Source organism: Haliotis rufescens, unplaced genomic scaffold (assembly GCF_023055435.1).
Source record: "Haliotis rufescens isolate VD_foot unplaced genomic scaffold, xgHalRufe1.0.p SCAF_16, whole genome shotgun sequence".
NCBI lineage: Eukaryota > Metazoa > Mollusca > Gastropoda > Lepetellida > Haliotidae > Haliotis > Haliotis rufescens.
The window spans coordinates 1,282,927-1,297,047 of record NW_025963846.1 but is presented as its reverse complement, the minus strand read 5'-3'; the positions used below and the strand labels follow the sequence as shown (position 1 = coordinate 1,297,047).

The window sequence follows — 14,121 nt, the reverse complement described above, 5'->3', positions numbered from 1 at the left end:
TGGGGATGATCTGTAGAAGTATAATCCTTACATCTTTTCACAACTACAGGTTTACAGATAGTCAAGATATACCGAGTCAGATGTCATATTGCCATAACATCTATTGAGTGAAGGGAACTGCACCCCCACCCATACCCACACCCTACACCTACACCCACACCCACACCCTACACCTACACCAACATCCACATCCATACCCACATTCACACCCACACCCACACCCACACTACACCCCCAGCCCCAGCCACACCACACCCTACCCTATAACCACATCCACATCCACACCCTACACCCACACCCACACTACACCCCCAGCCCCAGCCACATCCATCCTACACCTACACCCACACCCTACCCTATACCCACATCCACACCCTACATCCACACCCACACTACACCCCCAGCCCCAGCCACACCACACCCTACCCTATACCCACATCCACATCCACACCCTACACACACACCCACACTACACCCCCAGCCCCAGCCACACCACACCCTACCCTATACCCACATCCACATCCACACCCTACACACACACCCACACTACACCATCACCCACACCCATCCTACACCTACACCTACATCCACATCCACACAAATCCACACCCACATCCACCCTACACCTACATCCACATCCACATCAATATCCACCCATACCCATACCCATACCCACACTCACACCCACACCCACACCCACCCACCATCACACCCACACCCACACCCACACACATCCACACCCACACCCACACCCACACCCACCCACATCCACACCCACACCCACCCACCATCACACCCACACCCACACCCACACACATCCACACCCACACCCACACCCACACCCACACACATCCACACCCACACCCACACCCACCCACCATCACACCCACACCCACACCCACACACATCCACACCCACACCCACACACATCCACACCCACACCCACACCCACACCCACACCCACCCACCATCACACCCACACCCACACCCACACACATCCACACCCACACCCACACCCACACCCACACCCACACACATCCACACCCACACCCACACCCACACCCACACACATCCACACCCACACCCACACCCACCCACATCCACACCCACACCCACACCCACCCTACACCCACACCCACACCCACCCCTCACCATCTCTCCCCCCCCCCCCCCCCCCCCCCCCCCCCCACACACACACACACACACCACCCCCCACACACACCCTCCCACGTACCATCACCCTACCCCTGTAGAGTGGTCATAACATGTGACGAAGCTGATAGTACGTCATTGTATGTTTAGTCATTGGCACGAGATAATCACTCATGCAGAGAATTTAAACATGGCCTGTTGTCATGTGCTTGTGTGTCACACAGTCTCTGTGCTTGTGTGTCACACAGTCTCTGTGCTTGTGTGTCACACAGTCTCTGTGCTTGTGTGTCACACAGTCTCTGTGCTTGTGTGTCACACAGTCTCTGTGCTTGTGTGTCACACAGTCTCTGTGCTTGTGTGTCACACAGTCTCTGTGCTTGTGCATGGCGGGCCTGGTTCAACAAAATCAGTAAATGTGTCACCAGATTTTCTGGTCCATCACTTAATTGTCTTATTTATTCACAGTCCACCGTCGCATGGCAGGACTACTGCGGCAACAGGCTAGTAACAAACGCTCAAACTTCTTATTGTGTGAGTGGCAGATTCTACCTGCAGGGCGGGACAGGGCGGGACAGGGCAGGACATGCTTACCCTTTTCGCTAACACCTTTTCGCATCCATTCATATAAGTTTCAGTATATGGAATCTGTTTGGGTGGATAATCGAGTATGTTTATTCTGTACCATGGACTTGTTATATTTCCTTGCATTTAGGGGGGCACAGGTGGCCCAGTCGTCTAAGGCGTTGCGATTCGCTGTGCAGAGTTGCGTCCCTTGGGCACGCCAGAAACCTATGATTGAGGGTTCGAATCCCGGTTCGCCCCGATTATGTTTCTAGGTTTGTCTGCACCATACCCATGCTCGTGGGTTTCACCGAAGTGGTAAACGTCTAAGGCCTGCATCACTTCAGGCTTTCCTCCCACATTAAGGTGACACGCCGTGATATGACTGGAATACTGTTAAAAGGGGCATTAAACTCACTCACTCACTCACTCCTTACATTTAGATTCTAACCGAATGTTCCTGTCTGTATAAATCATGTCTGGTGAGCTACGGAATTTATGGCTCTTATTAAGCTGCTACTCAGTCAGCGTAGCAGTTTTGAACCATTAAACAGCCTTCCTACATTTATGAGCAAAGTGGTCTAACATTATTAGCTTACAAGATGGACATTTTAAACCCATTTTCGCTGCAATTCAGTTCTCTCTTAGTGTTAATATATGTGGCTAACATCACATGGCCATTATTATGACTCATGATTTTACAAAATCCGCTAAAGTTTTCAAAATAAGTTTTTAAACATTAGAATTGTGTTTTTTCATGTCTTCGTTTTCAAATGGATTCCACAAATATCAACTGTTTGACATTACTTGAGACAGGTTTGTCAATTTCAAAATTTCTTCATTCTCAGTTTTGTGGTCACTGCGGCCACAAATAATAGTGATTGACATATCTAGTATGTTAAGAATCTAGTTCCCAGGGACAAAAACTCAACTATCATCCTGGTTGGAAAATCTGTTGATAATTGTTTTGCCCCTTTTTGAGTATTAAGCTATCAGATTGATTGCTCTGACTTTCTGGTAAAATCACCATTTTCGGAAAGTTTGCATGTTATTAACATCAATCTTGGCTTGTTTTTCATCAAGTTAAAATGCATTTTTGTCATTTTAGAAAATAATCCATGTCCATTTTGCCTCTTAGTGTACATCATCTTAAAATAAATGTCATGTTCTTGCAGCTGAATCTTGATTGAGAAGATGTAAAATGTTTTTGACAGTGAGCGTTTTCGCGAAAGAAACGTTACAAATTGCATGTCATTTTTAACAATACAGGTAAAAAGTGTTATGTACTTCATTTCAAATGTAGCCTGGGAGCCATCATGTTGGACAACATTTCAAAACTTTCTCGGAGCTATTTCAAGTATTTTTAATGGTATGTATATAATGCCTACAGATCAGGGCACATTGTGAACGTTTTGCCGTCAGTGGATTTTCCAATATTTCCACTTCCCAATAACTATGTTTGATTGTGAGGAGTATATAGCCTGACATATGGCATCAATATTGATGAGTTTTATCTCTGACCAGAGATGATGATCCCTATTCAATGACAGATTAAGTCCGAGTTGGTCTCTTGTGTAAAGGGATGGTGTGGCCTTGATTGGTCTTTGTGAAGTGCACGTGTCATCTGTGCGCGGGTGAATAGCTTTGAATTTACGAAGAAATGACTGTTTGACAGATGCAATGTAGGCCATTATCACAGTGATATTGTAGGAACGATATTCATCAGAGAAGCTCTTGTTCTCAAAACCCATGAATACAAAAGGAATATCCATCTCTCGTAGACCCGTGAAGATCTGGGTCAGAATGTGTCTTCAGCAATGCATGGTTGTCGTCAGGCAACTGACGGGATCGGGTGGTCGGGCTATGTCATCATATCCCAATTGTGTAGATCGATGCTCATGATGTCAATCAATGGATTGTCTGGTCCTGACTCAACAACAACATCAATAATAATAATTAAAAAAATAATAATAATAGTATTAAGTTGTCCGACTCCCCATTGTTCTTAGGTGCCTTAGGTTTGGTACCTCCCAATCTGTTGACTGACACTGGGAGAGTACCCGGGTTTGCTACCAGGAATACAGCCCTTCTGACAATCTGGGTAATGCAGAAGGCTGCAGTGTTGGGGAGTCTTCACATTCTCCGAAAAGTTCTGGGTGGGTTTGACAAGGCAGCGCTTCCTGGGAGAAGTCCCATTCGCTGTCTGGGCTGTGTGTAGAGGGGGCAAGGGCCCTGAGCTGATGATATGCCTAACTGTGCCAGTATCACCCAAACCCTTTTTGCTGCATTTTTTATTTTAATCTGTAAATAATAATAATAATAATAAGATGATGATGATGATGATGATGATGATGATGATGATGATGATGACACATTTTTTGACATCAATAATTTTGTGTGTTTATGGAGTTATATGAGTAAAAACCGGCATGCATTCTGTGGAAATCCATGCAGCTCCATCAATGCACAACCATGTATCAATCCTTATAAATAAATATGTCAACAATGATAACTTCACAGACTGGTTATTTTATCATTAACACATAAAAAAATGTAGACAACAGTACAAAATCATTGACATCGCTCAGTGCAATAATGCAAAACAAGACCTGCCTGTTCTAATTTCAGCCAATCAGGAAACAGATGTGTGCTAGTGGGCGTGGCCTATTTTTTGTCGATTGTTACATCATTCATGGCCTTTGAGTAAACCCTTTCCAGAATAAGAACTTTTAGCAGAGTCCACTGTAAGATTCTAACTACATCTTAAGCATGTGTTTACTGTATGATTAGCTATAAAACAGTGTGTTTGTTTGTTTGTTTGTTGTTTAACACCACACTCAGCAATATTCCAGCTATATGACTGCAGTCTGTCAGTAATCGAGTCTGGACCAGACAATCCAGTGATTGACATCATGAGCATCGATCCACAAAATTGGGATACAATGACATGCATCAACCAAGTCAGCGAGCCTAACCACCTGATCCCGTTAGTCGCCTCTTACGACAAACATAGTCGCCTTTTATGGCAAGCATGGGTAGCTGAAGACCTATTCAACCCGGATCTTCATAGGTACCTATAAAACAGTGATGCCAGGTGCTCATAATTCATTGTATATTTTTTTTAATAATATATGGTTGGTAACCATGGTAACGTATGATGATAAAACATAACATCCCAATGAGACTCTAACTGACATGTTATTGATGACAACTGTAGCGTTGCTTGACAGGCCCCCTTAGTTTTTTTGCAAATTGTTACCCAGTCTTTAATCGGTGAGACAGTACACTTCCTTTGAGAAATAAAAGACGAGTGGGAGTTGTCTATTGTACAATAAAACACTGCAGGGGGAATAAACCACGAGGGGCATGTACTGTCTCAGCGTTTAACGACAACATCATGCACAGCCTCTTTAAGGACGTTGGTAAAATGTACAAGTTTTGGAAATAGTAACCTTAGTTTTAATGATGATGACTCCCTGAATAGAATCCGACCTCGGCAATTTTATGAACAGTTAAGTTTGGTATTGCCTGCATAAACTCCTCATGTTGATTATCCGTACCTTTTCTCCTAAAACCGATTGTCATATCTCTCCTACTTTTCCTTGTGACCGTTCGGCCACTGTGTTTATCTGCATACCCAGCTACAATTATTGGGCACAATTTGCTAGACACTTCCCTCTTAAAAATAACGCCGTCCAATATATGACCTCATCAAGTTGCGAGCACATATTTAAATCTCCGGAAATGAGGTTATGATAGAACAATGTTTTATCGTGAAATAAACCCCGCTTCGTTCTTCATTGCTCTTTGCAATTTATCGCATAGCTATCGAATGTATTAATATAAAATATCAATGCCAGAGACTAACCAGTCTCAATTATCTCCCCAAACAGATTCCATTGGACGTAAAAGGCAAACTAGTGGGGGGAAATCAGTGATGACACCAAGTGTTGACTATAAGGATGTGTGTCCTGCTCTACTAGACCCCATTTACATTGTTTAAAAAGATATCTTGGCAATTGATAATTATTTGGACAAAAATGATACAAAATCTCCATTGTTTGATTCCAATCATATCAAAAGCATGTGTTTATGAATCACTATCAATTAGTGATACCAGGTGTTCCTTAAAAAGTGAGCTTATCCTGCCTCACCTGTGGCATCATCACAAACACATGCAAAGGCAAGTCAATTGTTCACCTGGAAAAAACATGGGATCATATGGTACAAGACAAAATAGGGAATTGCATCAGACATCATTTTGGCCACAATGTGTAAAATTTGTATTATTCCCCCACATAAAATATCTACCCTAAAACAGTTTGAAAGCTTTACTGAGGCCTTGAATATTGTAACCCAGATCGGGGCGGTCGGGTAGCCTGGTGGTTAAAGCCTTCGCATGGGTACAATGTGTGAAGCCCATTTCTGGTGTCCCCCGCCGTGATATTGCTGGAATATTACCAAAAGCGGCGTAAAACCATACTCGCTCACTCACTCACTGTAACCCAGATCAAACAATTTCAAGCAAGAAAGAGCATGCTCGATTGTACCTCAAAAGAGATGCTGGAATATTTTGTAGATATTTTATTGTCACTCTGAATCTTTATGAAAGATATAAATAGGGGAGATATGAGACAGTTTCAGTGGTCCTTTAAATTTCTTGCTCAGGTGTGTTTATCCATGGAAGGGAATTGGCTATTTGACCATGATTAAACGATATCAGATCATCAATATATCTGAAGCCTACATTAAACTACCTCGCGAAAGTCCTTGTTTTCTTTTTGCCAATTCGATCAGAAAATTCTGACTCCTACGCAAAAAGAATCCGATAAGCAGGCAGGAGATCACAATTGGTGTCCCCCAAATTTCACATGGACGTTCTCTCAGAGGACATCCAGCATTTCACATATGAGGCAGTTTTACTGGTCTCCTTTAGTTCCAGTTCAGGTGGGTAAATCAGTGGAAGGGAACTGCCTATTTGATGGTTATTGAACAATATAAGATCATCGATATCTGAAGCTTAGGTTAAACTTCTTGGCCAAATGACCTTGTTTTGACTTTGCCAATCTGAGCAGAACTTCGGCTCATATGCATAAAGAAAAAGATCAGCAAGAAGGGGGACGCAATTGGTGCCCATGGGATGCTGACGTCTTGCCTAAAATATCTTACCCCCAAGTTTTACACAGATGTTATCAATAAGAAGTCCAGCTTTTCACATTTTACTTTCTCAGTAAATCTTCAGATGGCATTTGCTTTTATTTTCAAAATCTTGATCCTTTGAAGATAGAGATGTAACTTTCATGTCTGGATGATACAGTGATAGAATTGATTGCAAAAACTGAGCATTAATGTAGACAGTTCAGTTCTCAAATAACATTTCGGGAAAAACAATGGAACTTATAAAAACAGATTCATATTGTATGGAGGTCGTATAGACTCAACATGATACCCCATTGTCTTGCTGATCTGGCTCAAAGGTTATTTCATGAAAGTCGTCAGTCAGCATCTATTGTAATCCATTGTTCTGTTGGTTTGGGTGTCTGCCAAGAGAGCAGAAGGTCGGCGGTTCGATCCCCAGCCATATCGTACCAAAAGATCGCTGCAAGATTGTTGAAGCCGTTTTTTAAACAATTATCATTCTCTCACTCATACCAAAAGATGCTGAAAGGTGGTCAGCAATTATAGGGATCCCATGTTATTGTACCCTGATCCTCTTTTTGACAAGCAAATGTCACCAACCTTTCACTCCTCTTCTTGAAAGAGAGTTTCACCCTTTTGTTCCTTTTCTCATCTTCCCGAGGCAAGGGAGTTACCGTAACCGACTATAAAAGTCCAGTTTCCACCCTTGCCGAACTAGGGTGAAATTCCTGGGCTCGATCATTGCGCCACCAGTGGCTATAACGTTATGTCCCTTCCATGCCTCTCCTATGGACCAATCAGATTCCACCCCTCGTCTCACTTGCATTTGCTTCAAACAAAATGACAGTGCCACGTCAAGACGATCTGATCAATAACCAAGATCTATATTGTGATAAAACGGATCTTACATCGCGAAAGTGCATCAAATCACGTCAGCACCTTGATTAAAAACATGAAAAGATTTGGAAAATATCTGTTGACACCGAGTTGGCGGTGCACATGCTTTGCAAAACCTGCAGTTGACCGAAATCTGCATGACAGTTAACGAAACCAGATTTCGATTTCGGTGCGCAAGTTTGATTGGACTATGCATAGACTCGTTAGTCCAGCCAAAATGTAACTCCATAATACCAGCCTAGTTCGGCAAAGGTGGAAACTGGACTTTTAAAGTCAGTTAACTCTCTTGCCTCGGGAAGATGCCTTTTCTTAGAGTCTAATCTGTGAAACTCTCACCCTTTTTAACAATATTGAGTCCTGTCGGTGAGACCCCCACTCATATTCTTGACATGTAAGTCTCCTCCTTGTGTTCCTCTCCTTGGCAAGAAAGTTTCACCCTATTTTTCCTTTCCCTGGAGTCAAGTTGATGAGACTCCCTCTCCTTTTGTTTTCAAGCAAGTCTCACGCCCCACTCCTCTAAAAGTTTATGCAGTGGAGACACTGCTAATAACCAGTGTCTGTGAAAAGGACACCATTGCAGAACATGGCCCATTTATTATGCCTTCATTATGGAATGAGATATCACTGCAAAGTAACATGAAACATTGGACCGCCTCCGTGGTCTAGTGGAAGAGCGTCCGCCCGGAGAGCGGAAGGTCCGGGGTTCGATCCCCGACCGTGTCATACCAAAAGACGTTAAAAGATGGTACTTGTTGTTACCCTGTCTGGCGCTCGGCATTAAGGGGCTAAAACAAGGACTGGTCGGCCCGGAGTCAGTATACTGTGTCTGAGTGGGGTATTCATGTTAAACTGCGGCATGGTATCTCAGTGGGCTAGCACTATAAATCGGCATCAGTCCGGACTAGTACAAGCAGCCACACACACACGTACATGCACGTCGCTATATAAGTGCAATAATCTTGGACGCGATGTTAAACCCCATTTCACCTCACCTCACGAAACAATGACATCCCAATCAGTGGAGTCAACCAGAGAATGACAAGAAATCAGTAAAATACGCTTTTATTACAGAGAAGGTTAGCAACATACAGTTTGGAAAAATTCTCACAAGAATTATATTTCTTTCCAGGCTGTTTTGAAGAAAAGATGGCTCCAGCCTAACAAGTTATTTGCAAGATGGCAGTCAAGATGAATGGTATGTATGACTTTAGGTTAAGAATTGCCTATGATGTACTCTAAATACTAGCTGCCTAAAGCAAAGTCTTATGTAAGAAATCAAATGTTTTAAATGAATACATTTACTGTATTAGGCTATCAGGGTTTCATTAGCAGGTATCAAGTTGGCACAAGTTTATTAATAGAGACAAGTCCGTGTAATAAATGGTATCATTGCTTTCCCAACTCTGAATGATTATCCAAATGCCAAGAGGAAAATCTATGATCATTGTATCAATTCTAAGTATATGGATCGCGTTTCGATCAGAAAACGATCAAGACGATGGAGCTGTGATTTAAGGATTGATTTGAATGTTTTAATATCTTTTCTCTTTATTTTCAGAACTGGATCTTTGTCAACTTATCGCGTTTCCTAACTGGGAACTTATGACTTGTCAACTTGACTTTTATTCCAGCTCACACACACACACATACATTTTATGTATTATTCAATATTGTGAGAGATCATACTGTTTTGTTGAATGTCATATAATTATGTATCATATGAATAAGTGGATTATATGTTTGTTTTATTGTTTGAAAATTTCCTTTAAAATTGACTAAAGATGAGCAAAAAGAAATATTCTAAAATTGACTCCTAGTTTCTGGGTACTTGTTTGAAAGGAAATTTTCAGACATTTTTAAATGAATACTTGAGTAGATATTTTTATTGCTTAAGATACTGTTATTGTGTATAAATATGTAACATTATGTTCGTCTTAGGTTTGTCAGCATCCCTATGCTGGTATGAGGAGTTGGGGAGCCGAGGCTGTCACAGCCTTAGTGAAAGCAGCGCTTATGTTCAAATATGAACCGCCACTGCATGGCAATCTTGTGAGTATATAAACTTTTTTATCATATACCTAGCAACGATAAGACATATTTTGCATGTGGGATAGACCCATCTTCCCGAGGCAAGAGAGTTAAATGACTTTAAAAGTCCAGTTTCAACCCTTGCCGAACTAGGCTGGAATTACTGGGCTCAATCGTAGCGCCACCAGTGGCTATTACCAGTTATGTCCCTTCTAAGCCTCTCCTATGGACCAATCAGATTCCACCTCTCGTACCACTTGCGTTTGCTTCACACAAAATGGTGATGTCTTACATCGCAAAATGCATCAAATCACACGAGCACCTTGATTAAAAACATGAAAAGATGTGGAAAATATCTGCTGACAATGAGTTGGCGGTGCACATGCTTTGCAAATCCTGCAATCGACAGAAATCTGCACGACAGTTGACACTGGATTTCGATTTCGGTGCACAAGTTTGATTGGACTATGACTCGTTAGTCCAGCCAAAATGTAACTCCATAATACCAGCCTAGTTCGGCAAGGGTGGAAACTGGACTTTTATGGTCAGTTAACTCTCTTGCCTCGGGAAGATGGGATAGACCTAACATGGAGACGGTCATATCACAGGGTCTGTAATAACCACACCCATATAACACCCCTTGCGGGGCTGATATGGCTTGTCAATGCATTTTGAATGGGTGACCAATATCAGACCGGGTGGTAACACATTAGAGTTACCTCCCTTGGTGTGTCGTCTGCTCAGATAGGTTACCCCTGACAATGTCTTGTAAAACAAGCTGAACATGTTTCTCCGGACATACACAGAATTTAGAGATGTTTTGCGAATGGATATATTCTACAATTTGATGTTATGGTATACGATATAAACGTTGTTATATGGCAGTTTTCATATCATACACAGACCCGTGAAGATCCAGGGTAGAATAGGTCTCCAGCAACCCATTCTTGCCGTTAAAGGTGACTATGCTTGTCGTAAGAGGCAACTAACGGGATCGGGTGGTCATGCTTGCTGAGTTTGTTGATGCATGTCATCCCATGCCAATTGCGTAGATCGATGCTCATGATGTCAATCACTGGATTGTCTGGTCCAGACTCGATTATTTACAGACTGCCATCCTATAGCTGGAATATTGCTGAGTGCGGGGTTAAACAATAAACAAACAAACAAACAAACATATCATACCTGATATCATCCCAATCTGACATGTAATAAATCCTCAATATCAACCATAATCATGTGTAATAACTTTCCAATATTTGCACATTTGCATCTTAGAGTAGTCTGTCTTACAGACCCTGATACAAATATATATCAAATACAGCCATGCAAGTCTATAATGTTTGGCAAGTCTAGATCACTGCAGTATCTGAAAATGAAGAGAGTCACTGGGCTCCTTTTTATTATATTTTTATTAAGATAAATGAACAACTGTTTTTTTATGTACGATATGTTCATTTCAGAGACTAGATGTTAGTCTAATCTTAGAGATACTCAGTGTTGAGTGGTCTATTGAAGTCAGTCTGTCGCAATGCTTACCATGTGCTTACATAGTTGAGACAACTGTGACATGATGTCATCCATTGTTCATGAAAATCACACACTGCTTATATAACATCATCTGAACAATTGGCTGCCTTCAGTGAAGTTACTCTCTAGGATGACATTTCATATACCCTTTTGTATCTTCAGTTTCTCTTTTAAAATGTCAATGAGTAATATACCAAACATAAAAAGGTTAGGTATCATGAATATATTTGGAAATATTTTTATGAAATTGATGTCTTCACTAACAAAAAAACACCCGTGAAGATTCGGGGAGAGAATAGGTCTTCAACAACCCATGCTTGCCGTAAAAGGTGACTATGCTTGTTGTAAAAGGCGACTAACGGGATCGGTCGGTCAGGCTCGCAGACTTGGTTGATGATGCATGTCATATCCCATTGGCATAGACTGATGCTCATGATATCAATCACTGGATTGTATAGTTCAGACTTGATTATTTACAGACCGCCGTCATATAGCTGGAATATTGCTGAGAGCGGGGTTAAACAAAAAAACAGCCTACCAACCAACTACAAAAATAAATACCCCCTAAAACATTAATGATCCCTGACATTTTTTGCTCAGTATATATAGCATAACCTATTTAAAAATGGTTAGGGATCACGATTATATTTGGGAATATTTTTATAAAATTGTGTGCTCAATCTTCACTACAAAACAATATCCCCAAATATATTCATGATCCCTTAAAAAAAATAATTCCAGTATATATAGAATAATCTCCCAATAACTGGAAATTATGGATTACGGCTTGGGATTAACACCATTCTTTCTTTCAAGCCAGATAATCAAAAACTGCTTGTAGTTTGTTGGTTATTGTATAAATATATAATGTCACTAAAAAAAAAGCCCATACTCATTTAGTTTGAGAAGGTACAAGAATTAATTCCCTATTGAAGTCAGTGTCACTCACACTACAAGGTATATCAACATGATGTACTGATGTTTGTTTGAAAGCAGTATTATAAGATATATTCACACTTTGTCAGTATGATTCTTTATAGTTTTAGCCTATCTGGGGACTTCTACTCAAATTCGTGGATTTGTTTCCTTGAATGCATTTTGGTGGGTTAAGAAAATTTATGTATAACTGGAATTTTATGAAGATATGTATAATTTTCCTTTGTTTATGTACACAGAAATGATAAGAAAGATCAGTTTTTTACTATACATTAAGCTGCTTGTGTTCTTATTTTTGACTGGTTTCTAGAATGCCTCTTCCATACAATCCATGGGTGGCTAAGAAAAGGGATCATGGTCAAAGGGAGATAACCATGTAAATCTTATCATTTCCTTAAAAGCGTTCCTGCTTTTAATTTATCAAGTTTCAACATATTATTTTCATAATCACCATTTTTAAGTGCAAGTTGATAGTAGTAATGTGTGCCTTTTGCTTTTTCACCAACTTTGAAAATATTTCAAGTTAAATGCTAACTTTAAGAATCGTTAGAAAAGCTTTTGAAGCACCAGTAAAATCTTGCATTCGTGGACAAGCAATAAAATAAATATATTGGAAATTTTCTTATCTCTCAGTTATTTTTAAAATAGGAATTTTAGAGTAATCATAATTGTTTTAGTAAAGGGTGAAATAGGTTTTTGTCCCACTGGAAATGTCACATTTTAAAGTTAGAGAAAACTTTGAAATTTTTCAGACATTAGATGATAGGTAACCATTTTATCTGTCTAGTTTTCATTCACATGAACACGTCTGATAACTTTCATATCAAAGTCTTAAATTAGGCGATCCTGTTGGCCAAAAGGTGCCAATCTCATACCTTATCCATTACATATCCTTGATTATAAAACCAGTGCCCATGTGCACGAAATGATCTTAGTACTGAGACTGTTGTAACCCCAGTGCTTCAACATAAGCCTTCTTCCCGAACTAGGCTGGTATTAAGGAGTTTGGCTGGACTAACAAGTCTATGCAAAGTCCAATCAAAATCCCGTAACAAAATCGACATCTGGTTCATAAACTGCCATGCAGAATTAGATTGAATGCAAGATTTGCAAAGCAGGTGCACCGTCACCTTGGCGTCAACAGATATTTTCCAAATATTTTCATGTTTTCAATCAAGGTGTGCACGTCGCTGTGCAGAGTTGCGTTCCTTGGACACGCCAGAAACCTATGATTGTGTTAGAATCCCGGTTCGCCCGGAGTATGTTTCTAGGTTTGTCAGCACCATACCTGTGCTCGTCGGTTTCACTGAAGTTGTAATCGTCTGAGACCTGCATCACTTCAGGCTTTCCTCCCACATTAAGCTGACACACCGCGATATTACTGGAATACTGTTAAAAGCGGCGTTAAACCCAACTCACTCACTCACTCACTCACTCACTCACTCACTCACTCACTCACTCAAAATGTTTCCGTAATTCCAAAATGCAAGTTTGCATTCTTGAGGTCTTCTAGGGCAGTGGTTAAACACCAAGTCATCACTGTCCCACACTGTGCATCCGTGCGTATGTATTGAATGAGTAAACATTCTGCTGTGCCAGCATTTATGAGTGAGTATGTTTTTTCGCCGCTTTTAGCAATATCCCAGCAATATCATGGCAGGGGACACCAGAAATGGGCTTCACACATTGTACCCATGTCGGCAATTAAACCCGGGTCATCGGCGTGATAAGCGAACGCTTTAACCAATTAGGCTACTCAACCTCCCCCACATTTATGAACTTCAATTCCATCATTGATGTTTCAAATTGCTTCTGAATTCAAAATTTTGAATAATGTAATATTTTGTGATACTTATCGCAATACTATATACCAAAATA

At 40.9% G+C, this 14,121-nt stretch overlaps 1 protein-coding gene across 2 annotated transcripts in view; it reads left to right on the top strand.

Moving 5' to 3' along the window:
* Positions 1-14,121, top strand: part of LOC124144871 (protein MON2 homolog) — a 119,624-nt gene that overhangs the window by 24,911 nt on the left and 80,592 nt on the right. The window contains exons 2-3 of one of the 2 annotated variants that reach the window (XM_048396779.1): positions 8,879-8,944; positions 9,688-9,798. In XM_048396779.1, the coding sequence (XP_048252736.1) occupies positions 8,942-8,944; positions 9,688-9,798 (114 nt within the window). In that variant the 5' untranslated portion in view covers positions 8,879-8,941. Of the gene's footprint in view, positions 1-8,878; positions 8,945-9,307; positions 9,799-14,121 lie in introns of both variants that reach the window. The other variant, XM_048396780.1, reaches the window with a different exon arrangement.